The 24,463-nt window shown below is 42.2% G+C and overlaps 1 protein-coding gene across 1 annotated transcript; it reads left to right on the top strand.

The window, feature by feature from the left end:
* Positions 1 to 1,641: 1,641 nt before the first annotated feature.
* Positions 1,642 to 15,059, top strand: RAB18 (RAB18, member RAS oncogene family). Its single transcript, XM_083468965.1, has 7 exons — positions 1,642 to 1,864; positions 5,959 to 6,014; positions 8,417 to 8,478; positions 10,218 to 10,290; positions 12,078 to 12,196; positions 12,281 to 12,347; positions 13,673 to 15,059. The coding sequence occupies exons 1-7, from the start codon at positions 1,797 to 1,799 to the stop codon at positions 13,843 to 13,845; spliced, it is 618 nt and encodes a 205-aa protein (XP_083325091.1). The 5' UTR covers positions 1,642 to 1,796; the 3' UTR covers positions 13,846 to 15,059.
* The last annotated feature ends 9,404 nt before the right edge of the window (positions 15,060 to 24,463 follow it).

Here is a 24,463-nt window from a genome sequence, read left to right as displayed (position 1 = left end):
TGGACTTGCAGCTGCTGCCCTTAGAACATGGTAGGCAAACTAAGGACCTGGGGGCCGGATCCGGTCCAATCGCCTTCTAAATCCAGCCCATGGACGGTCCTGGAATCAGGGTGTTTTTACATGAGTAGAATGTGTCCTTTTATTTAAAATGCATCTCTGGGTTATTTGTGGGGCATAGGAATTCGTTCTCCCCCCCCCCCCAAATATAGTCCGGCCCCCCACAAGATCTGAGGGACAGTGGACTGGCCCCCTGCTGAAAAACTCTGCTGACCCCTGCCTTAGAATCTGATCTTTTCCTTGTCTCGGACCACAGACCACGCTACTTATCTGGCCTCTTTGATTGCTGCCTATGGAAATATACACAGTCTGCATGCCAGTTCCCTCTGTCCCCTTCAACTAGCAACCAGTCGCACTGCAGCCTTGACATCAGACTGCTCCCCCTGTTTTGGACTCCCCAACACTCATCACAACACAAAAGCTTCAATTACTGTAGTTATTTTCCTTAATGCAGGAGTGATTAATCTGCGACATTTAAGATGCCGCTGGACTATAATTCCCATAATCGCCGACAATTGACCAAGGCTGATGGGAGTTGCCAGTCCAACAACATCCCAAGAGCCACAGAATCTCCCGCCCTGCCTTTAAGGCCACATGGACAATTTGGATGTCAAATGATTGCAAAACGTGTGCCCACCTTCTCTAAGCATTCAAAAAGGGGAAGTGAACCCCAGAAGAGAGGCAAGGCCAACCAAAGAAAATGCGTTTAAAAAATAAGCGTTTCTGAATAACTGATGTCAGCCATATACTGTACTGTACTTGTATGCTGTTACTGTATAGTTAAAGCTATGGTTTTTCCAGTAGTGATGTATGGAGGTGAGAGCTGGACCATAAAGAAGGCTGATCGCCGAAGAATTGATGCTTTTGAATTATGGTGCTGGAGGAGACTCTTGAGAGTCCCATGGACTGCAAGAAGATCAAACCTCTCCATTCTTAAGGAAATCAGTCCTGAGTGCTCACTGGAAGGACAAATCCTGAAGCTGAGACTCCAATATTTTGGCCACCTCATGAGAAGAGATGACTCCCTGGAAAAGACCCTGATGCTGGGAAAGATGGAGGGCACAAGGAGAAGGGGACGACAGAGGACGAGATGGTTGGACAGTGTTCTCGAAGCTACCAGCATGAGTTTGACTAAACTGCGGGAGGCAGTGGAAGACAGGAGTGCCTGGCGTGCTCTGGTCCATGGGGTCACGAAGAGTCGGACACGACTAAACAACAACAACAACAACTGCCTCGGTGGCTCCGTGACTCATCATGACAACACGCAGCGCAGCCTCTGAAATGCGGACCTGGCGCTTTGCAAGCCGTGTCGCCTCCAGGTGCTGCCAGGGAAGAAAGGCTCTTGTTTTCTGAATCTCTGGGGAGCCTGGGCCAAGTCAGGCTCGGCGCCATGCAGCTTCCTTCCCGAGCTCCCAGCTAGCTCTTCTCGGGACGCCTTCTATCTGCCGCTGCGCTTTGAAGGCTTATTCTGAAGCTCACCACACCAGCGAGGAAACTGCCCGGGCGTCGCGCCTGCGCCCCAGGAGCCATCCGGCTCGCGCGACGTACCACACCACCACCTGCGGAGGGGCGGAGCCAAGAGCTGGGATGCGGAAGGCCCCTTCCGCGCGCAAGCGCACGAAGGCGGATAAGGGCGAGTCGGAGGGGGTGGGGTGGGCGCATGCGCAGAAGACGTGGCAGTCTGCGTAGCAGGGACCGAGGAGCTGGGTCGGTCGGGCCAGAGGCCTCCGGTTGTCGGGATGGACGAGGATATTTTGACCACGCTGAAGATCCTCATCATCGGAGAGAGCGGCGTCGGCAAGTCTAGGTGAGGCTCCTGCCCGCTAGGCCTCGCCTGCGGCCTCGCCTTTCCTCCCCGCCCCACCAGCAGCCTCCCTCAGGCCTGAGGGCGCTTCCGCCCCCCTTGTCACCAGAGAGGGGCAGGGGGCCAATACCCCCCTCCCACTGCAACTGCCCCCCTTGCTTATTAGGGCCTGTTGCCCCTATGGACTTGGATGGGGTTTACTCCCGAGGAAGCCTTGGCCGGATTCAGGCCTTTACCCCTGAGGAGGAGGGAGGGGCGGGTGGCGGGGCTCCAGCTGGACTGGACGCCACGCCCCCTGACTTGGGACATTCGTCCCTGGGGGCGCCCCCTCCCTTGGCTTCGGCGGCCAAAGCTCCCCCTCTGGCTTGTTGTCTCCGCAGATCAGGGCGACGCCTTCTGCATATGCACAGAGGCTCGGATTCCTCCCCACGCCGGCCTGTTGCTTGATTATTGGAGCCTTTTGGTTCTGCAAACATCATCCCGGGGCTCAGCCCCTTACCTCGCAGCCATTGCATCTGGTTCTCGGGCAACCACGCGAAGGTTTCTTCGCCCCTTCTCTGAACTTTGCCTTTGCGACGTGTCTGGGGAGAGTAGGGCACTGTCAGGCTTGCTAGGTGAGGAGACAACGCGTAGGATCACACGCCGAAGTAAGAGTTGGAAACCTGGGCTTAAACAGTGGTACCTCGGGTTACATACGCTTCAGGTTACAGACTCCACTAACCCAGAAATAGTACCTCGGGTTAAGAACTTTGCTTCAGGATGAGAACAGAAATCTGGCTCCAGCGGCACGGTAGCAGCAGGTAGCAGCAGGAGGCCCCATTAGCTAAAGTGGTGCTTCAGGTTAAGAACAGTTTCAGGTTAAGAACGGACCTCTGGAACGAATTAAGTACTTAGCCCGAGGTACCACTGTATTGGAGAAATCAGGATTCAAATGGTCTTTTCCCTCTCTCATTAGAAGAAGAAGAAGAGTTTGGATTTGATATCCCGCCTTTCACTCCCCTTCAGGAGTCTCAAAGCGGCTAACATTCTCCTTTCCCTTCCTCCCCCACAACAAACACTCTGTGAGGTGAGTGGGGCTGAGAGACTTCAAAGAAGTGTGACTGGCCCAAGGTCACCCAGCAGCTGCATGTGGAGGAGCGGAGACGCGAACCCGGTTCCCCAGATTACGCGACTACCGCTCTTAACCACTACACCAAATGTTTATAGCCCTATCCGGTGCTGTTTGGCCTTGCTGTGAAATGTAGCTCGTTTATAAAACAGTAACTCAAAATGGCACAAAAAACGATAAGTAGATGCCACTCTTAAAATAAACAAACTGCAGTGTTAGGCAACAAATGCCTGAGGGAATATAACCAGGACTTGACCTGGTTCTGGAATCAGTTTAGAATTGGTGCCAGGCAGGCCTGTTGGAAGGTGAAAAGGCGTTTCACCATGGAGCATAGGGCCCTTCCCATGTTTCCACATAATGCTCAGCAACTGAAATTGGGACAGCAGATGTTTGTGGAGAACAGACTAAAGTCTGTCAAGCAGGCACTCCTCGTGAGTCCCACTTTTAGAAAGATACTCCAAGTACCTAGATATGAAGTCGTTTAAGGATCTGCATTCCCTCCCTAGTGGTGTTTGCTGTCATAAATAAATATTCTAGCCCCTTGTTCTAAAGGGCCTCTTTTGTCTATCTGTGTCTTGCTGAGCTTCTGTTCATATCTGGGCACCTTCTCATTTCTCAATCACAATAACCTTTGCCTTGTCTACAGTGTCTTACAATTACTAGCTAGATTCCACATAATCCCTGTCCTACTATTGCTGGGTTGTGAAGTACAGCCCATTGTGCTGTGTCTGTGTCATAAATTGATAATCAATTTATTCATCATGTGAACTCTTAAACTATCTGGACATCCTTTAGGATACAAAGGAAAGTATGCAGAAGAAACAGCCTATATTGAAAGACTAATTCATGACCTTAAAACCACTTACATAACTTTTTCACATATATCATGTCTGTATAAATGGCAGACATTTGTTTCTACCCATCAGTGTGGTGTTTGACTCCATGGCAGCACCATCAATAATGCTTCATGTTATTTGAAGCCAGTGTTCTTGTATATGTTACACCAGTATATTTAGTAACCAAGTCTGCTATTTTGAATTTACAAAATTGAAGAGGCTAACAAATTTGTGGAGGATGTGTGTATAAAGTGCAGAGTCAGTGCCCCACCCCCTTGTACATGACTCTGTAAGATGTTGCAAGGACTCAGTGCTGGCAGCCAAGACTTTAGATTTCTTCTGGATTAGGTCATCTCCAAGTATGTGACCTCAGAAAGCTTCACTTTATTGCAGCAGGCTGCTTACCTGTAATCCGCTGTAAGGAGAGCTATCAACTTGTTTTTTGGTTCCAAACTAACAATTAAGCCTCTGGAATTCTTGCACTTTGGAAAGTAGTTTGATGCTGTGTTAGCTATACAGTTGAAATGCTTTCACAGACCTTTGGTTTCCAGTAGGACTGCAGATGAAGGACTGGCAGGAGAGGAGGAGAGGGAAGAGTGGTGCATTTTTATGCGCACAGTCCAGTGTCATATACATGCTTTTGAGTGAACTGTTCTTGGTGAGAGAACTTGATACTCTAGTTATTTAGAAAGAGTGGTATCTTCCAGAGACCTGAATTCTGCTACTGTTGGACCCTGGACATTTCCATCAGCAGTGTAAAAGAGTTTCATGTTTAAGTAGAATTTCAGTAGGTGGGAATAGACTTTAGCAGACTTGTAGGTGTAACCTTGTCACCAGTGTTCAAGACTCCTATTGTTCTAGGTGCATCTTGTGACAGGGAATTTCATTGGTTGCAGCAGTTTCTGAGCTCTGGGTGCATACTGCGCGAAGATTTCAGATTAAAACTGCAAAGTGGAAGGAAAGGAGGACCCTTTTCTGCCTTCCCACTTCTAGCTACTTTCTAAATACTGGAGAAGAGACCCTCTTAAGAATATTAGGGGGGTGGACAGGGGAAGGACTAGACCATATGAAAAATGAACATACTTAAACTGCAATTCATTCATTTTCAGGTTTGTATTCTTGTTATTAAAAAAGTGTGCCTAGATATTCTGTTGTTGCACCCATAACATAGGTTTAAGGTGCCATTTAGCACCTAGCTTTCATTGTTTCTAACACTGCTTGTCACTTATTTAGCATATTTTGTGTGCTGTGCTGTGTGTGTAAACACATACAATATAGTAATCCTTACAGCAGAACCGTGACCACATGGTGAACCTTTGGTCCTCCAGCCACCATGACTAGGGATGATGGGAGTTGCAGTTCAACAACATCTTGAAAGCCAGAGGTTCCCTAGCCCTAGAAGAGTGATTTATCATAGAATCATAGAGTTGGAAGAGACCACAAGGGCCATCGAGTCCAACCCCCTGCCAAGCAGGAAACACCATCAGAGCACTCCTGACATAAGGTTGTCAAGCCTCTGCTTAAAGACCTCCAAAGAAGGAGACTCCACCACACTCCTTGGCAGCAAATTCCACTGTCGAACAGCTCTTACTGTCAGGAAGTTCTTCCTAATGTTTAGGTGGAATCGTTGTTCAGTTTTCAAACAGAGCCTTTCTTTGCAGCTAACTTCTAACCACTCAGTATTAAATAGCACATTCACAAGTCCAATGGGTATCTCCTGATGTTGCTATCTCAACATTTTAACATTCTTCTACTGCTGTGCAGTATCAGCAGTGTAGATTTTGGCAAATTTCCTTTTTGGAATATGGCAGCCCTAACATACCCTAGTGAGTTCAAGAAGTATAGAATGGAACTCTGTGGCACTGTCTTGGCCAATCTTTCTCAATAGAGCTGCAAGTTTGCTTGCACAAGAGTTAATTGATGTTGAAAGAGGATAAGCTTATTTTTTGGAGGAGGGAGAGTTGACTGTCCTAAAAAATTGAAATCTGGTAGGGAAGAGGGTAAATGTTCTGTTACAATCATGTTACTTGGCAACGCAAATCTGAGATCTGTTACAAATGTCTCTGGTTGGATAGTTATATCTCTGAAATATAATTATTGCAATGCTCATTTTCTCCTCCTTTCTCCATCAAATGCCCTTCTCCTCTGTGCAGCCTTCTGTTACGGTTTACCGATGATACATTTGATCCAGAACTTGCAGCAACAATTGGTAAGTTTCTGATGTCTCTGTTATTTAGATCAAATTCAGACTATTTGATAGTAATGCTGTTAAAAGTGGAGACACTGCAATGGAGAAAGTTGATCCCTAATAAGGAAAAGCCGCAGCACTGGCACAAAAACCAGGCGAGATTTGCTGTAAGAAATTTGCTTAAATTGGAAGTTTAGACACCTCTCACCCCCACCATTCCCCCATTGTAAAAGGGAAACATAAGGAAGCTGACAGTGTAGTTTACTCACCTTTTTGTCAGCATTGCAGCTATGTCTGAATTTGTTGACAGGTTAGATTCTGACAAGTCAGATTCTGCATATGCAGAACAAAATCACTGCTAGTAATTTGAAAACTGCAAGGATCAACTATATTGATATCAAATATTATAAATTGGCTGAACCTGTGAAACACTTCATAGTTAAGTCTGATTTTGACATAAGCCCTGTACAAGTGAGTGATGGTAGGAATTTGAAGTATGTCAAGTGGAGACACTACTTGGTTTGGAAGCCCACAAATAGTAAAAGCACATGCTTTGCTATCTGCAACTTGTCTTAAAAACTTTTCAGGAGGAGTTGAACTTCCTAATCCTTCTTGTCAAAATTGATACTGTCTTTCAAGCATTTAGCATTTTAAAGTGGGCATTTCTACAGAAACAATGTAATGGTCTCTGTTTTTTCTGTTCATGTATTCTGCATATGTTGCTAAGACTGTGCAAAGATCATGGCTATATTTAGCATTTTGGTTTGTTTGGGAGAAGATGTTAATAGCTTTGAATTGTGAGGCCTGCATAGTTCAGCAGTGATGAGGTCAAATAGATCAAAGGATAAAAGCATGGAACTATAGCATTTGAAATTTACAAGGCGGGGCTGTTGGAGAGGATTCTGTAAGGGAGAAATATGACGCTGGTGGAATTTGTCATGATCAGCAGGAGTTGCCACAGCTGCCACATAAGATTTTGATGAGAAATAGCAGATTCAAATTTAATGAAAATCACATGTAAACAAGTAGAGAGCTTACATTTGTCTACAGGGGACTTTTTTACTCCAGAAGTGAACCTCTTTGTGAAAAAGAGCTCTTGAGTACATAAATTTGGTTGCAGAGCAGGCACAAACCTTCCTCATTCATTCTGGATGTTTGTCTTGACTGCAAGACAATATAATCATATAAAACTGGTCCTAAAGGATCTACATTGACTCGCAGAGCACAGTTCAAAGTGTTGGTGCTGACCTTTAGAGCCCTAAATGGCCTTGGCCCTGTATACCTGAAAGAGCATCTCCATCCCCATTGTTCAGCCCAGACACTGAGATCCAGCCCCGAAGGCCTTCTGGCAGTTCCCTCATTGTGAGAAGTGAGGTTACAGGGAACCAGACAGAGGGCCTTCTCAGTAGTGGCACTTGCCCTGTAGAGCACCCTCCCATCAAATGTCAAGGAGATAAATAACTACAACTTTTAGAAGATGGCTGAAGACAAGGAAGTTTTTAATGTTTGTGGTTTTATTTTATTTTTATCTATTGGAAGCCTTCCAGAGTGGCTGGGGCAAACCAGTCAGATGGGCGGAGTACAAATAATAAAATTATTACCACCACCGCCAGCACAATTATCATTATTAGATGCTGCTGAAGCTGATTGTCCCTTCCTTGAGTTGTGTGATGACATTATGGGCCCTCTTACATTTCTATCTCAAAACAAATAGCAAAATGAACAGAGGTATATTTATCATTCTTTTGCTGCCTCTGTTTTGTGAATGACTTCTGGCAGCCAAACAATGCAGAGATGGGTAGTTTATTATGGAAGTCACCATAGATAAATTTTCTGGGCAGCTAATTAAAGCATTTGTTACACAAAGGTTACTTTGGTATTGGAACCAGTTTTATATGATGTAGGGTTCATGAAAATGTACGCTTTCTTTCTTTACTGTGTTGCATGTGGCAAATTATACGCGAGATTCAGTTTTCCTATGTGAAATTGATGTTTATATAGAAGTTATGACCTTGTGTAAAATGGGTCGCTTGGTTCTCTGCAGTAGTTTGCCTTCAACATTTAATGTTCTTTGTGTTGGTTTGTTTTTGAGCTGTATTTAATAGCAAAACTTAGAGCTAATTAAAACTTGCTGCTTTTTTCACCTATATCTTGCCACATGTTGCAATCTTGCAGTTCATCTGAAAGCATAACAAGTCATAAACACACCGAATATTTGTCTATCCAAATTATTGTGCTAGAATATTAGGTGCAGATAGAAGAATGATTCAGAAAGAGCCAGAATTAGTATGATTCCTATCATCCCTGAATATTAGCCATGCTGGCTGGGGCTGATGAGAGTTGTAGCCCACAATATCTGGTATGTTTTCTGTTTTAACTTCTGTCCTTTTCTGGAGAGAGCATTAAGTATTCTTCTCTTGTAGGTGTTGACTTCAAAGTGAAAACAATATCTGTTGATGGAAACAAGGCTAAACTAGCAATCTGGGTAAGTCCTAATAATGCATGTGAACCTTGCATTATTGAATGATGTATGGATAGATAGATAGATAGATAGATAGATTGATTGATTGACTGATTAATTGATGTTACTCATATGTTGCTTTTCCACATTGGGTCATTGCCAATGTGGCTTACAGCAAAACAATATTGATACCTGAAGACTGTTTCCAGTGTTATCAAAGCCAGTCCTGGCAAGCAACAGTGTACCTTTTGTGCTGAGCAACTGGTCAGTAGGCTATAGTTCAATAAAACATTGCTGTGGTGAAAGTGAATCTGCATATTGAAAACCTCTGCAGGGTTCAGGTACTTCAGCAAGTAAGTTCCCCACAGGGTAGGGCTGGGCGATTTAGTGATACATCGTACAAAATAGGTTTGAAGTGCACAGTGTAGTAACGGTTTCATAATATTTGACATGGCAAATCACAATGTGTCCATGTGCTATGTAAAAAATTGTGATGTGGGAAAAACCATGAAGCCGGTCATCGCTTCTCTCGTGATTCCTGCTACCCCTGTTGCTCTGTACTATAAAATAAGAGTTGTAACAATATGCTAAAGGTAAGTGAAAATGTATCAGTTTTAGAAGCCTTAGTAGTTGCAGTTGCCAAGACAATTGCCCCATCGCCTCCTAATAGTTACATCCTTATTTCAGACATTGTGGTATATCGGGATAGCACAATGTTTTCCTGGTGATATATCACAATGTTGAAAACAGACCAATCAGCCCTGCCATGGGGGGAACTAGCTCACATGCACAAATCAAGCAGCTTTGAACTCCCCGTCAATCAGCTGATGCATGGGAAGTTCAAACCTACTTAACAGCTGCAGGACCAAGGTACATCTCAACCCAACTCAAATTCTAAGAAATGTATATGCAATAAAATAATTATCAGTACATAATCAACATTTATTAATCAGTTATTTATTAATCATTTCAATCATTGTGACTCTTAGAAGTAAAATAAGGAAGTTAAAAGTAGTGAAACAATACTATTCTTTTTATCTTCTCTAATGAGATGATTGGGCGTTTGAATATTGGGCTGAAAGTTTGTGGATTTGAGTCTTAAGTCACAGCATTGTTTGACATTCAGCCTGTTTATTTGTTCAGAAGAGCACAAACATGGCTGAATCCAGCTTTAGCCATGCATGATGTTGGAAATACCAGCAACAGAGGTTCCTTATTGGCAAGGGAAGTGCACAGTGTACATGCTCTTGCCCTTTGTTCCTGAGGCTCATAGTTCCTATTAAATTTTTTTTTTGTACTGTGCCTCATAAAATTCTTTTCTACCTCAGGCCCTTTTTAACCCCCTTTCAATCCTTTAGTATTTATTTGCCCTCTGCACAGTTCTACTGCCCTCAGGAGGATCAATATTGACCACCTTGGGAAACCCTGCTATAGAAGAAGAAATGACTAGATAAGGTCTATAGAAGGAGGAACTTTGTGCATATTTGTTTGTAATGGGCAAATAGAATTGTATGTCTATTGCCATAGTCTTTAACATAGTAAAGACCTTCTGTACTCTGCACATGATACCTTTGTAGAATCCAGGAAGTGTATCCTGTTAAGCTTTGGCATGAAAAGGTTTGCCGTCTTGAAGATGCAAATCAGAAAGTTCTTTCTAGGTGAAAATACAAAATATCAGGATGCATGCTGCCTGTTGTGGGATTTGCAGGAAAAATCTGTTTAACTATGTCAAATCAGTTCTCAAAATTGTCTGAATTTTTTAGGACACTGCAGGTCAGGAACGGTTCAGAACGTTAACACCCAGCTATTACAGAGGAGCACAGGGTGTTATATTAGGTAAGCATGCAGCTGGTTACTGCTTATCTGTACATTTTCTGGTATAGGGCATGATACTGAAACTCTTGGCCTCACTGTAATTTTACCATTACACAGGCAAATGGGTGGCAAATTAGAAATAAGAACTGTGGGAATTGCTGGAGGGTGGAGTTCTGTAGGTAGCTCTTGCTGTTTCTCTTCCTTCCCTGTCTGCAGGCTTTATTTTACTGGGTGAAGAAGCTGCAGGTGGTTTTTTCCAGATTGAGTGCAGGGTGATGTTTTTTCTCCAGCCACTGTGCTCCAGTTCCCCTCCCCAGCTGCTTTTCTCCCAAGGGACAAGATACAGGCTCTGGAATTTCTCCCTGTGTGTGCTCACATGTAAAGCAAGTGTGGAAGGAATTTTGAGCAGGCACACGACTGACAGGCTCAGGGTTACACATCCTCCAACTGCTATCTGCTCAATCTGATGACACAGGCATCTGCTTCACTTAATAAGAGAGGGGAGAAAGGGAAGCTACAGTGCATTTCTGGCCAGAGTTAGCTCTTTCATAGAAAATGAAATTACCTCCCTCCAGGTAATCCTTGAGGTGCTTGCTTGGGAACAATCTCCAACTTGCTGTAGTAGTACGTTTTAATTGGTTCCTCCATCTTCGCTTCATTATCTACCCCAGGGGTGAGCAGACTTCAAGCATTGTGTTTTAATAGTACCCTGAGATCCACCAACTGGAGCCAGATTCAAAAGAAGACATGTCTATAATTAAACAATTCTGAGCCCATGAAGTTGTGTTGAGTACCAGAACTGAATGGAGCTTGCACCCCATCCACACAAAATCCACTCCCCTCAATCAGCATAATTTAGAGGGGGAGGAAGAAATTTTTTTGTCAATATACCTCAAATCACAGAGCTTTTGTGCATCTCTGATCTACCAAAGGTTCACGAACTTACAGCTACTGAAACCTTTTGTAAACAATATTGCAATTGTGTTGGCTTTTCAATGAGGAATAATGCAGTTAGGTTCTCAGTGAGATAACTACCTGGATTGGAGGTCGGAGCCATCTAGTCAGACTTCTTTGTCTAAATACATCACCTGGGCTGAGTCCCTTATAAGAGATTAAGCAGATGTCTAGTTGTCAGCAGCTACTTAGCTTTGATCAGTCAATGGCTGGCAATTCAGAGGAGTCTCAACCTTGCAAAATGGACTTCTGGTTCTGTTGTTTATTGTTATTAATAAAAATATTTGTATACAACAAATTTATGTAAAATGCCAAGGTGTTGTACAACAACAACATATGCAATAAAATACTATAAAACAATAGAAAATAATCATTAAGAAGACTAGGCAATAAAAAAAAGTTTGAATAACTGCATAGGCCTGTTGGCATAAAAAGGTCTTCAGGTGACAGCTGAAAGTCAGTAGCAAGGATTACAGTGGCTGATTGCAGAAGAGGACTCAGAGGCAATAATAAGGGAAGAGCCACAGTTCAATAAGTCATTTACTGGTATCATGGCTCTGTCTAGTTTCTAAACTTTATTGTCATAACTAAATTCAAGGCTGGCCATCTCATTAGGCAAGCCCCTTCCCTGAGATGGCATGGGATAGGTGGAGGATTGGTCCCACCTGCAGATCAGGCATTCTCCAGAGCCCTTTCTCGGTGCTGTGGTGGGGTGGGTGGGTAGGTGAGTGAGTTTTGCAGTGCTGCAACTAATTTGGCAAGAGAAAAGGTTATAAATTTGAAGGTGAAATGTTTGTTTCGTTCTTAACCTTGAAATACATGCATCACTGACTGCTATTAATTCTTGATTTCAGTTTATGATGTCACAAGAAGAGACACTTTTGCTAAACTAGACAACTGGCTAACTGAACTAGAAACATACTGCACAAGAAATGATATAGTTAAAATGTTAGTAGGAAACAAAATCGATAAGGTGAGTAGCCCTGAAATACATTCCCCCCCCCCTGTGATTCATAAGCTTATTTTTATAAGTGTGTGACAGTTCTGCTTGTTGTAGGAAAACAGAGAAGTTGACAGAAATGAGGGTCTCAAGTTTGCCCGAAAACATTCCATGTTGTTCATAGGTAAGTCCTTTAAAAGGAATGCAAAGTGTGGTGGAGTGTTCTGTTTAGCTGCAGTTGTTGTACGACAAGATACAATGGCTGGGGTTGTGGTGGTGCATGTTTTGGAGGATCAAGCTGTATTTTACAACAGCAAGATTAATGTAAGCTAAGTAAAGCTGTGGAACTAAATTTGCCACTGTATTGTTACTTTATGTAGGCCATGAAATATGACAGCTGTACAGCTGATGTCACATTGGTTCTTATTTGGATGCCATGAGTACTATCCACCAGGCTCTGTTGCTGTCCTTTTATTTCAATGAATTATGCAGAGGAATCTCTTGTGGGTCCCATTAATGGGCAAAGGTGGTGAAACGGTCACAGTTGCCTTGATTTAAATACTGTTACATTACCTTCTGCCGGGACACAGGTGGTGCTGTGGTCTAAACCACTGAGCCTAGGGCTTGCCGATCAGAAGGTCAGCGGTTCGAATCCCTGCGATGGGGTGAGCTCCCATTGCTCGGTCCCAGCTCCTGCCAACCTAGCATTTCGAAAGCACGCCAGTGCAAGTAGATAAATAGGTACCACTCCAGCGGGAAGGTAAATGGTGTTTCTGTGCACTGCTCTGGTTCGCCAGAAGTGTCTTAGTCATGCTGGCCACATGTATGCCAGCTCTCTCTGCCAGTAAAGCGAGATGAGTGCCGCAACCTCAGAGTCGTTCATGACTGGACCTAACAGGGGTCCCTTTACCTTTTTACCTTTACATTACCTTCTAGCTTGATTTCAAGAGTCTCCCATTTCATGCACAGCCCTTTTTTGCTAAGAGAGGTAAAGATAAATCTGCTTCTCTTTCTGCATCCCTCTTCCCTGAGGATGCAGTTTCAAAGAGGAAGGTGCCAGATGCTGCCAGTAGCTCCTGTGGGAGTTTCAGTGTGCTTTTCAGCAGAACTGGTATTGCTGCTGTTGCCTCCTCCAGGCACTGACACCCTCCATTCTTCTGACATGACTTCAGTTAGCAATCTGTCTCTCCCTGAGAAGGCCGGAGACCATGTTTGTTCACTTACAGCTTGACACAGTGTGTTCGTGTGTACCGTTTGATGAAATCTTCACGAAACACAAATCTTGGGGATGAAAAACTCAATATTCTTTACTTGCTGTGATACAAAAGCCTTTTCCAAACTATCAGTTTCTCTAAGCTAAGTCTTCAAGAATTTTGCACCTACATTGGTGTGCAAATGACAGAGCCATGGTGCTGTCTGCTTAATGGTGTACCCATGGAAGAGGAAGTTGGGACAACGCACAGTGACACATGTCTAACATTTCATCTCTTCTCCCCCCCCCCCCCGCAGAGGCAAGTGCAAAAACATGTGATGGTGTACAGTGTGCCTTTGAGGAGCTTGTTGAGAAAATCATACAGACCCCAGGACTGTGGGAAAGTGAGAGCCAAAACAGAGGTGTAAAGTTGTCAAACAATGAAGAGGGCTATCGAGGCGGCTGCGGTGGCTACTGTTCTGTGTTATAAACTCCGGAAGACTTATTCTTTGGTGTATTTAAATGGATAGTGGTGTCCTCTGTACATAAACTTACATCTGCTATTTTAGGGACCTTGCGGTTTGCACATATTTGTGTATCACGGCAGTGAACATTTTTCTAGGAAAATGTGCTCTGCAGCTTTTCCAGTTGAGAAGTGTTATGGTTAGCATGCCTAATTTGAAACGTATAGGTTCTTTTTATATGTAGCATAAGAACTTGTTGCAGGAACAAAGACACTCAGATTTCATAATTATCATGGAATTACTTTGGGGAAATATTTCAAACACATGTTGGCTTCATTCTGTTTAACTCGGGTCTTTAACTCAACTATGGCACTGTTTGAGGCACATAAATCTCAAATGGTACAAGTCGATACATGTAAAATTTGCACAATTTTATTGGCAAAGGCCTTTTCTTACCAGTTTAACAGCATGGATATACAATCCCTTTTTAGCTTTAAGCAACACTTTTTCTAGCTTGTAACTAATCCCAGTTAAAATCTGTGATCTTGAAAGAGGTGCAAATTACTTTTGGTGGGGGTTGGGTGAAAAGAGGAGATTTTAAATTTTTTCACTTCAGTGAATACAATGATTGTCTAATTGTTTTGGTTTTTTTTTTAAATCCTGAATGTGTGTGCGCGTGGCACTCTTGTACCATGGCATTTATGATGTAGTCTGCTATGGACCTGCAGGAGATTTTTTTTCCCCTTTAGGTTACAGGCTTAATGGAGTCTCATTGTGAATCACTTTGCCAAGCTTTGAATGCTTATTTCTAAATGTTAGCAATGTAATTTAATTTCAGTAACTCAAAACTGTTGCTCATATGTAATTTGAATGGTCTGAACCAGATGACTGCTCAACTTGTGGCTGTTGGTTCTGAAGCTTAAATAATGTTTAAAAGCTCTGTCTTCTGGGTGTGTATGTGTAAGGCATGTGCTATTTCATTGGAATTTGCTGTAACAAACAGCCAATGAATTGCTCGTTTCAGAGAACTTGTATAGACTAATAAATTTTTTTCACAGTATTCACTTTTTTGTAACATCTTCCTCATGTACAGGTGAATTTTGTAAGACACAATTGAAGATCTCTTGGACTATTGATCCTGTAATAGACAACACTAATGACTTAAAATACTGTGGGATACTGATATTTCGCAGTATGAGCTACTGTGCAATTTCCTGTAAATATATACAGTAAACTGAAATACCTTTATAATGTTGCTTTTTTGTACACTTAAGGGCTGCACACCATCTGGTCTTTCACCAAGTATATGAGCTGTTGTCACTTTAAATACATTTTACTTAAAACTTTAATTTCCACTTTTTACACTTGTTGGGAAACTATTAGAGTTTTGAAGTTCTATAGCCAAACATTGTAAGTAAAGGTTCACACTACTTAGGCTAAATGAACAGTTTTCAGGTGTATGCCGCCATTTTAATATATGGCACATTTGCTGAACTGCTTATTGCCCAGTGTAAAGATGGCAAAATGCCTCTTGAATAGATGGGAGAGAATCATATATTATTGCAGAGAGGTGTGTTCCTAACTACAGAATAAAGATTGAAAAGCATCTGCCATCTTTTTATCATAGGATATGTGCTTAAGTTTTGTGTGGTGTCTTGTTCTCCGTATTCCTGTTCTTCAATAACCAAAGGAACCTTTGCATTTCACTTGGGATGGAGGCTGAACTGATTAACTGAACCGGTTGTTGTATTTGCAAAGATAAGAGGAGTGGTCAGTGCACATATTTTTTGGAGGCCATGCTGTAACATGAAACTTGGCAAGCACCCAAAAATGCCTCATTTTGAATTTCTTCTAGCTTTTCCCAAAGTCCATCTTAAAATTTATCTTATGCAGTCATGAATGGCTTGACCAATATGAGCATACCACTTTATTTCGACATTTTCCTTGGCTTAATAAAGGCATTGCCCTAATGTGGACCTAGAATTCTTCTTTGATAATCTCTAGCCACTTGCTTTCTGTTTGGGTTAAACTTTTTTTGATCCCCACGTTTTACTAAGGCAACGTGGAGCAGAAGCAAGGTGCCAAGAGTTGACTTTTCCATATCAAAGCAAGTGCTAGGCAAGCACCACATTTTTCGCTCTATAAGACGCACCAGATCACAAGACGCACCTAGTTTTTGAAGGAGGAAAAGAAGAAAAAAATATTTTGAATCTCAGAACCCAGAACAGCAAGAGGGATCGCTGCTCAGTGAAAGCAGCAATCCCTTTCTGTTCTGGCTTCTGGGATAGCTGCGCAGCCTGCATTCGCTCCATAAGACGCACACACATTTCCCCTTACTTTTTAGGAGGGAAAAAGTGAGCCTTATAGAGCAAAAAATACGGTAATAGTTGGTCACAAATTTTCAGCTTGTATCACACAGCTTATCCCTTTGTGGATATGTTTTGGTATTGCACTTACTGCAATGGCTTTTACGGTTGATGAAACTCGATCAAGTAGCAGCTGCATCAGTTTACTTTTGGCACTTACCCAATTCTCTCAACCATTCCTCATAAGGCTTAGTTTTCAGACTCCTGATCATATTGTCACCTCTCACACATTCCAGCCTTTCAGTATCTTTCTAAATTGTGCCCAGAACCAGACACAGTACTCCAGGTGTTGCTAAGGCAGAGTAGAGTGGTACTATTACTTCTCTTGTTTGGGACACACTACTTATGTTGATGTAGTGTAGAATAGCATTTATTTGTTTTTATTTTTTGCTGCAGCACCACACCGTTGACTCATGTTAAGCTTGTGGTCTACTGAGACCCCTCAATCTTCTTCACATGTACTACTGGTAAGCCAGGTGTTTCCCATTTGCACAGCTGGTTCTTCCTGTCTTAAGTGCCGAACCTTACTCTTGTCCCTATTGAAATTCATGTTAGTTTGGGCCTAGTACTCCAATCTGTTAAGGTCATCTTGAAGTCAGATTCTGTCTTGTGGTATTAGCTACCCCCCCCCTGTCTGGTGTTACTTGCAAATTTAATGGGCATTGCCTCAACTCCTCCATCCAGGTCATTTATAAAGACATTGAACTACAATAGCCCAGGACAGAACCCTGGGACACCCCACTTGCCCCCCTTTTTCCCAGGATGATGAGGAACCATTAGTGAACACTCTTGGGGTTCAGTCAGTCAACCAGCTACAAATCCACCTAAACATTACCTCATCCAGCCCACATTGTACCAGCTTCTCTGCAAGAATACCATTGGGGACTTTGTCAAAAACATTACTGAAATCCTGATATACTATGTTCACAGCAGCTCCCTGATCCAGCAAGCTTGTAACTCTCAAAAAAAATTCATCTGGAATGGCTTGTTTTTGAGAAACCTATGCTGGGTCTTAGTAATCATAGCGTGCTTTCGAAGTGCTCACAGATTGATCATTTATTTGTTCTGGGGCCTTTCCTAGTATTGATGTCAAGCTGACCAGTCAATAGTTACCTGGGCAATCTTTTTTTGGTGGACAATAGTCTGAAAAAAATCATTTTCTGTAGGCATCTTCTAGGATGTGTGCTCAGTTTATGAGAAGCTGTCAAGCAGCTGGTTGTTGCCCTGCCAAACAGAGTGCTCTAGAAAATATCCCATAATCCTTTTTCGGTAGTGTAGGAACTCGGTGGCCTGAAGCGCTGTGTAAAAAGGACTCCCTTTAAGGCAGACAAATTGGAAACGCTGAGCTATATAGCATTGTGCTCTCTCTCTCTCTCTCTCGAGAGAGAAAGACTATGGAGACCCACAAGTCAGTCACATAAATATGTTCAAGCTTTTTGGGTTTTAGTTTTGTTGCCAGAGTTCAAAAGTTCATAATTCATCAACAGTTATTGTAGCTTGCTCTGTTCCGTTGGAGCAGAAACTACCAATCGATATGAAAATACATTAGGGGAAAACATAACTTGGCCCCACACGGAAATGCATTTAGAGGAAAACAGGCAACTCTTAATTTCTCTGGCAGATGTGGAGTTGAATTACTAGATTTTTTTAAAAAGAAAACCCCACACACATTTATTTTAAATTCTAATTTGAAGAGGACTTCCACTTATTTTGTACCATTTTTATCTTTCATCTGACAGGAAAATCTGCCCTCCTAATTTGAACAACTTCCCTTCCCCTCAAGATTATAGTCTTGTCAACGCTATATAGTTGAAACCACATTAGAATGGTTGCTAAAAATACATTATCAGCCACATGTAAGTAATTAGCATTAGTGCAATGCTTAGCATGGTTGGTGAAAGGTTCCATGCCTAAGTTGAAATAGTAGGAAAAAGTGATGAGAGCAGGAACTGCTCAGCTGCCCAGACCTCTCAAGTCACCTGAGGCTCAAGATACAGTACTGTTAACGGTGGCGTTCACAATCATGGCAAAGGTGCATGCGTGCATCATGCAAATCTATTGCATAATATTTACAAGCAATGAGCACTGGGTTTTTCTCTTTTGATTTACAGTTATTTTGCAATTCCCCTCCTTAAAAATTTAACTAGCATTTAGTACAGCATGGAAAGATTGGCTTTGTTTTTGGCATATCTGTTTCTGGGAAGAAAAGAGCTGTTTGGTGGGCAATTCCTACACCCCATCAAGAGACCTGTTTCCCCAGGATGGTAGTGGTGGCTTCTTCAACCCACCAGTCTATTTGGGGCTACAGCTTTCCCTGCCCTTATTTTCCCCCTCCAATGCATTCCAACAAGACCTGGTCTCCCTAGGAATGTATAGGGATAATGATGGATGACAGCCCGCAAAGCAGGTGAGGAGGGAAAGCTTTCCAAGGAGCCTTTTGCCCTCCCCACAACGACCTTGGCAAGGGTGTCCTTTCCCCCCTTTACCAACCATTTGGGGGGGTTACTGTCCATTTTCTCTCCCCCCCCAACCAATTAAACTCTTGTGCATTCTACTGGAATGCATTGGGGTAAAAAAGAACTCACACTTGCATTCAAGTTGCCTGGGCAGCCCCACGTGGCTTTGAGAGGCTGCGATAGGACTCTCTGATCCCAGCCTCACAATGCAGTGTGGGGTTGCCAGGGCTGTGTAAGGAGCAAAATGCAGCCCCCCAAACTGTGCCTGGGGTGATTGCCCCTCTGCCCCCCCCCCACGACACTACTGAACCCAGGATCTTTTTCTGTGGTAAGAATATGGTCCTCCATTGAACGATGGCTCTTCTCTAGGAAGCAGCGAGGGCAAGACAGAATCGCAACTGCAGAACTCATTGCGCGCTACGCCAGAAATGAACTAATCCATTGTCAGGGTTTATTTTTACGATCCACTAAGTGTGTGGCAACTGCCCTTTTCAGCCTGTTTGTACTAATATCCATCTGCGGTGCCCTAAGCTGAGGCCTCTGCGCATGCTGGTGCCACATGCAGAACTTTGCACAAATGAGCCCCTTGCACATCACCCACCGCCACTTGAGAAGTTACTCATTTCATGCAGCAACATGCAGAAAGATGATCTGGAGTCCTGCTATTTATCTAGGCATTTCTATGCTGCACAGTCAACTGGGTCCTCTGTGCAGTTTGAAACTTGAAATCCACAAAATGCAAATGCAATCAACCATACTCAAAACAATAATATGCCTTCTAGATCGTTATCTGCAGAAACTGCAGAGACTCCCAAGCCATTCTTCCACTGGTGCTCTTTCCCCATTTGCTGCGGAACAAAAACCGGAGAGGTGATTGGAGGCCCAAGAAAGTTTTTCAGGTACAGTAAGCCTGTGCATAGGCTGACATGGGGAGTTTCCATCTTCTCACATAGCACTTCAAGAGACACAGGATTTTGATCACGCTACCTGGAATAATTAGCTGACTGACATCAGGCTATTTGTGCTATCTGTGACTGTTTCTTGCTAATGCTTCCCTGTCCCACTACAGGTATTAATACATACTCTCAGTAACGCTAAGTAAATAATCTTCAATCTGCTACAAAGAGGTGTGCCTATTTAACAGCCATTTAAGCTCTACCGATCATGACTGTAATTTTTGCCGGTCAGTTCCTACCATACAATGTTCTCCTTTATATACCTGCCAACCGAGCTTTTACTTCATTCATCTGACGAAGTAGACCTGAATCCAGGAACACTTTTTTTTGGGGGGGGGGGAGGGAATTGAACTAGATTTATGCACATTTGAAATTGTATTCCAGTCCTGAATAGAACGTGGCAGAATTTAAAAGACGCTTCTGTTGTTAAAATGCCTTAGAAGACAACAAGGGGCAGATCTGTATGCTTGGCAGGCTCTTCCAGATGTCCTCTTTGTGAGGAGGTTAGATGATGCTGTGCCAAAGCACTTGCCAGTGCCTTGTCCTGTCATTTTCCTCATCGTGAGGAGTCTGATTATTTGAGGAGGCAGGTTTCTTGTTCAAGAGCTCTCAATACCACCTATAAGTAAGTGAATATAAGTAACTTGAATTTGCAGGCATGCGATGGAATCTCACCTGAAAACAGTGATGGTCTGGAAGTGCCCTGACTTGGTCTGTCTTTAGCTTCGTGTTCTAGCTTCAACTCTACATTGGCTGAAAGCTAGCCTGGACATTGTAGAGAGGTGAGCAGGGCTGGTATTTTATAGCCCCCCACTATTATTCACGGGCATTTGCACATTATAGACAAACCTACTCATGTCGTAGTGTTTAAAGTAGCTCTGGGAGACGTGTGTTTGTGTATTCTTTGCTTTTTCTAGCCCCAAGCCTCTGGAACCTTTCATGCAGGCTTAGCTTTGGCCATTGAAGCTTGCCAGCAGTCCTTGCCTCTTTTCATGCTTTTATCTTTTAAAGGGAACAAACGAAAACATACCTCTGTGGCTGTGTAGCACTGATTTTTTTATGAACTCCTGTCAAATCTCTTAATCCCATTTTGGTGCTCTGGAGCAATTTATTTCTGCCCCCAAATCCCCCTTTTCTTGTCTGCCAAAGAAAACACTGGGCACTATGCAGCCCATTTCAAAATGAAGTTGTTGTTCAGGGGAGTCTGCTGGTAGTAAAGTTAAAAAGGACAAATTCAAACCTGTTTTTCATATCTTAAAAATAAAATAAAATACAAAAACACTCAGTTTTTAATGCCCGGATTACAAAGCCTAGGTGGAGCTTGGAACTGAAATTGATTTCCTTACTGAAATTTTATACAGCTTTTTAATACTGGCCCTTTTCTTTTAAAAATCTGAATTGAACGCTATTTAAAATACTGTCACACATGAATATGCTGTAAACTGCATCTAGATTACCAATGAGAAAATAACACTCCTCTGTTTGTCAAATTTCCAGTGTTTGAAGCCAGTGGCTACTACAATGTAAGTCACACACACAATAGCCAAGCAAGACAATGCAAGAGTAAGTTAAAGTATATACAGTACCTCTTCAGAGCTGCAAATTATCAAAACATAAAATTGTAAAGTTCCCCAAATCTTTTAGATTTTTTAAAAATCCTCTTTGCAGCTGGCACTGTTGGGGGTCAAAAATGAAAATGAAAAAGTACCCTGTAATTTTCTCACTGCTAGTGGCTGTATCCTATAGATAACACCAGCCAGCAACCATCTAATTTTGAAATCTAATTTTGAAATCATCTGCTTAACCTAGTCTATCCTGAAATACAAAGGGAAATCTATCCCTGAATTATATAAAGCGTGAGACCAGATAATAGTGCACAAAGTCGTCTAGCTGGCCTGCTCCAATATGGAAAGACAATGAATTTGTAGCTTTTAAGGTAAAGGACCCCTGACCATTAAGTCCAGTCGTGACTGACTCTGGGGTTGCGGTGCTCATCTCACTTTACTGGCCGAGGGAGCCGGCATTTGTCCACAGACAGCTTCCGGGTCATATGGCCAGCATGACTAAGCCGCTTCTGGCGAACCAAAGCATTGCACGGAAATGCTGTTTACCTTCCCGCCAGAGTGGTACCTATTTATCTACTTGCACTTTGACATGCTTTCGAACTGCTAGGTTGGCAGGAGCAGGGACCAAGCAACGGGAGCACACCCCATCACAGGGATTCGAACCGCTGACCTTATGATTGGCAAGCCCTAGGCTCAGTGGTTTAGTCCAATATTCTGTGGGTATGGTTTGAGATATAACTGTCTAATTTCTACAGATTAGATTTAATCATAAAGATTCCAGAGTGCTACTTCTTCAGTTCTTCAGAAATAGCAGCTGCCTTGGAATTTGTGGAAGGGAATTACTGTAATGGGAATCTAGATGGGGAGATACGAGTGACATATGTATCAGCGTTTTAAAATGCCAAATGGCCAGAGTTTGGTTCTTGGGGTGCCCTAATGCTCAGTTGAACCCACACAGAAGGGAATCCAGTTGAACGAGTGGGAGAAGTATGCACAGGGGTCCCTATCCTGTTTGGACTTTTGTAGCCCTTTTCCTTTTAATATGTATAAACAATATTTTCAATTTGCCAAAGACAGTGAACGTAGTATTTACAAAGCTTGAAAAGTGAAATAAGCATGGAATTTCCTTTCTCTAAGATCCACCAGCCGCCCCCACCCTTGCCGTAAATAAGAGGATAAGCGTGACAATGTTATTTTTCATTGTTATCTTACGAGCAAGATCAGAATTATCTTAGAAGGATAATTATCCCAACAAGGCAGAGCACAGCTGTTTTAAAGAAGAGTGTTTTTCAAAGGCACTTCCATAAGATGGCAGCAATTCTTTAGGTGAATTCAAGAGACAGGCGGCATAGGAAGATGTCATAGGGAGGAGAATTGCTGAAACCCAAAAGAGGCGTTTCATTTTCATGGGCTTTACTTTCATTTGCTTTCTGACTTTCCTGCCATCAATCAGTCAGGTATCTGACTTATTTATTTCACCTCTTTCCATTTTCATCTCTTTCTGTGTGTAGATAAAAGAGTCAGGCGCTTTTACCATACTATTTTTTATCAGCTGTTGTTGAAGTTGGTTTATCAGCTTTGGGAGAAAGTGACAGAGCAGAACGATTCAAAATATTTGATTGTATCGAGGAAGAGTTTCTTTTGAAATAAATACTGATGCTCTCTATATAACAGCATTATAAAAATACACAAACATATACCAAGGTGAAATCTGATGATAAAATTAATGCTTCACCAATTAAAAGTCATGTTTAGAGTTAAATATTTTTAGGGGTGAGCTAAAAAAAGGAAACCTTGTTTTTCAGCCACAGAGCATTTAAAGATTTGTTTTTAATATTTCCTTTTAATTTCCCACCCACACAGGCTAGTTCAACACATACTTATATGTGGATTCATTGTCTTTAATTAATTTGAGTTTGTTCATTTCTTTCAATTTGTTGCATTTTATTATTTAATGAGTTATATAGCTTCCATAAAACAGCTGGAGGAATGGATATTGATCTAAGATTAGAAGATTGTGCTTTTTTAAAATTTATGAAGTGCTTGTGAAGAGGTCATCATATGGCAGGTACTTATGCAGAGGGAAAGAGAGGCAGGAATTTAAACAAAAAGCAGCCACCATTTTTTAAAGGATAAGTCCCACTGCAATGTGGGTGATTGCAGCCTTAGCCTTAAGGATGGGATGGATAAGAGCCAGCATTTCGAATGTTCCGAATGTTTCTGGGGTTTCCCCCCATTAATTTACTAGATGGTTTTTAATTGCCTCTTCTGGTTTACAGTAAACCAACCTAGCAAATGTACAGGAATCAATTTTAGAAGTTAATTATGAAAGGGAAAAGTTGGGAATGGAAAGAGACCCTTAGAATGTGTATTACAGATGAAGCTTTCCATTTATTTTGGGAAAGGATCCAGTCCACGTTATAAGCATAAATCTGAAGGAAAACCATTTCAAGATTTTATGTCAATGGCATCAAAATGACATTGTGTATATATGTAGCCTAGTTGTGGTTCAGCAGATTGGAAGGATGATATGTTTAATACTGGTGGTTATGTAATTGGATTACCTTATAATAATAATATTTTTTCAATCGCTTTCAAACAGATGCATTGTATTGTACAGTGGATTGATTTGGAAATAATAGTTTATGTATCTTAGATTACAAGGCGCTGCTTGTAGGCGTGCAATATAAGAAACAAAAAGATAGTCAAAGGGCATGAGCACAACAGGGAAGGAAAAGCTATTTGTGGGTAAGGCTTGCAGTATATTTAGAAAATTTATATATATGCTATTCCTATACTCATGCACTTACCCAGAGACTTGAAAAGCAAAGTTAGATTACAAATCATGAATGTAGTGGTGATGCAAATGGATATTATAAGATGCCTTTATATCAACAGCTTTAAAACAAACCATGAAATAACATGGAAAAGATTTTTAAAAAACCAAGCAAATGAATGCAGAAGTATGATGTGGATAAAGAGTTTTAAACATTTTTTTGAAATGCAGGTATATAGTTTGACAGACTAGATATGATCTTTCTTTGAACAAACTTGTGATTGTGGCTTTATGTGTTTTGTAAGCTTTTAAGGGGAATTTTTGCGTGTTTTAACGCCGCCTCTTTCTTTTCCTTAAAATACATAACGCTCTATGGAATTTTAAAGCAAATGCACAGATATCTAAAGCATATTTAGGAGCTGATAAAAACATTAACATTCAAAATGGTCACACTCCAGCCATCCACGATCAATCCAAAGTTAATGAGACTGAAAAGCATCGAGTTTCAATTGGGAGAGTTAAACA

This window comes from Podarcis liolepis (assembly GCF_965112155.1).
Source record: "Podarcis liolepis genome assembly, chromosome: 12".
Lineage (NCBI taxonomy): Eukaryota > Metazoa > Chordata > Lepidosauria > Squamata > Lacertidae > Podarcis > Podarcis liolepis.
Note: the sequence above shows the minus strand (reverse complement) of the source record. Positions and strands in the feature narration are given on the sequence as shown.

Excerpts from the sequence above, each read along its gene's own strand:
- RAB18 (XM_083468965.1), top strand. The coding sequence starts at position 1,797 with ATGGACGAGGATATTTTGACCACGCTGAAGATCCTCATCATCGGAGAG. Across the intron at positions 6,015-8,416 it reads AGAACTTGCAGCAACAATTG|GTGTTGACTTCAAAGTGAAA; the intron begins GTAAGTTTCTGA and ends CTTCTCTTGTAG. Across the intron at positions 10,291-12,077 it reads AGCACAGGGTGTTATATTAG|TTTATGATGTCACAAGAAGA; the intron begins GTAAGCATGCAG and ends TCTTGATTTCAG.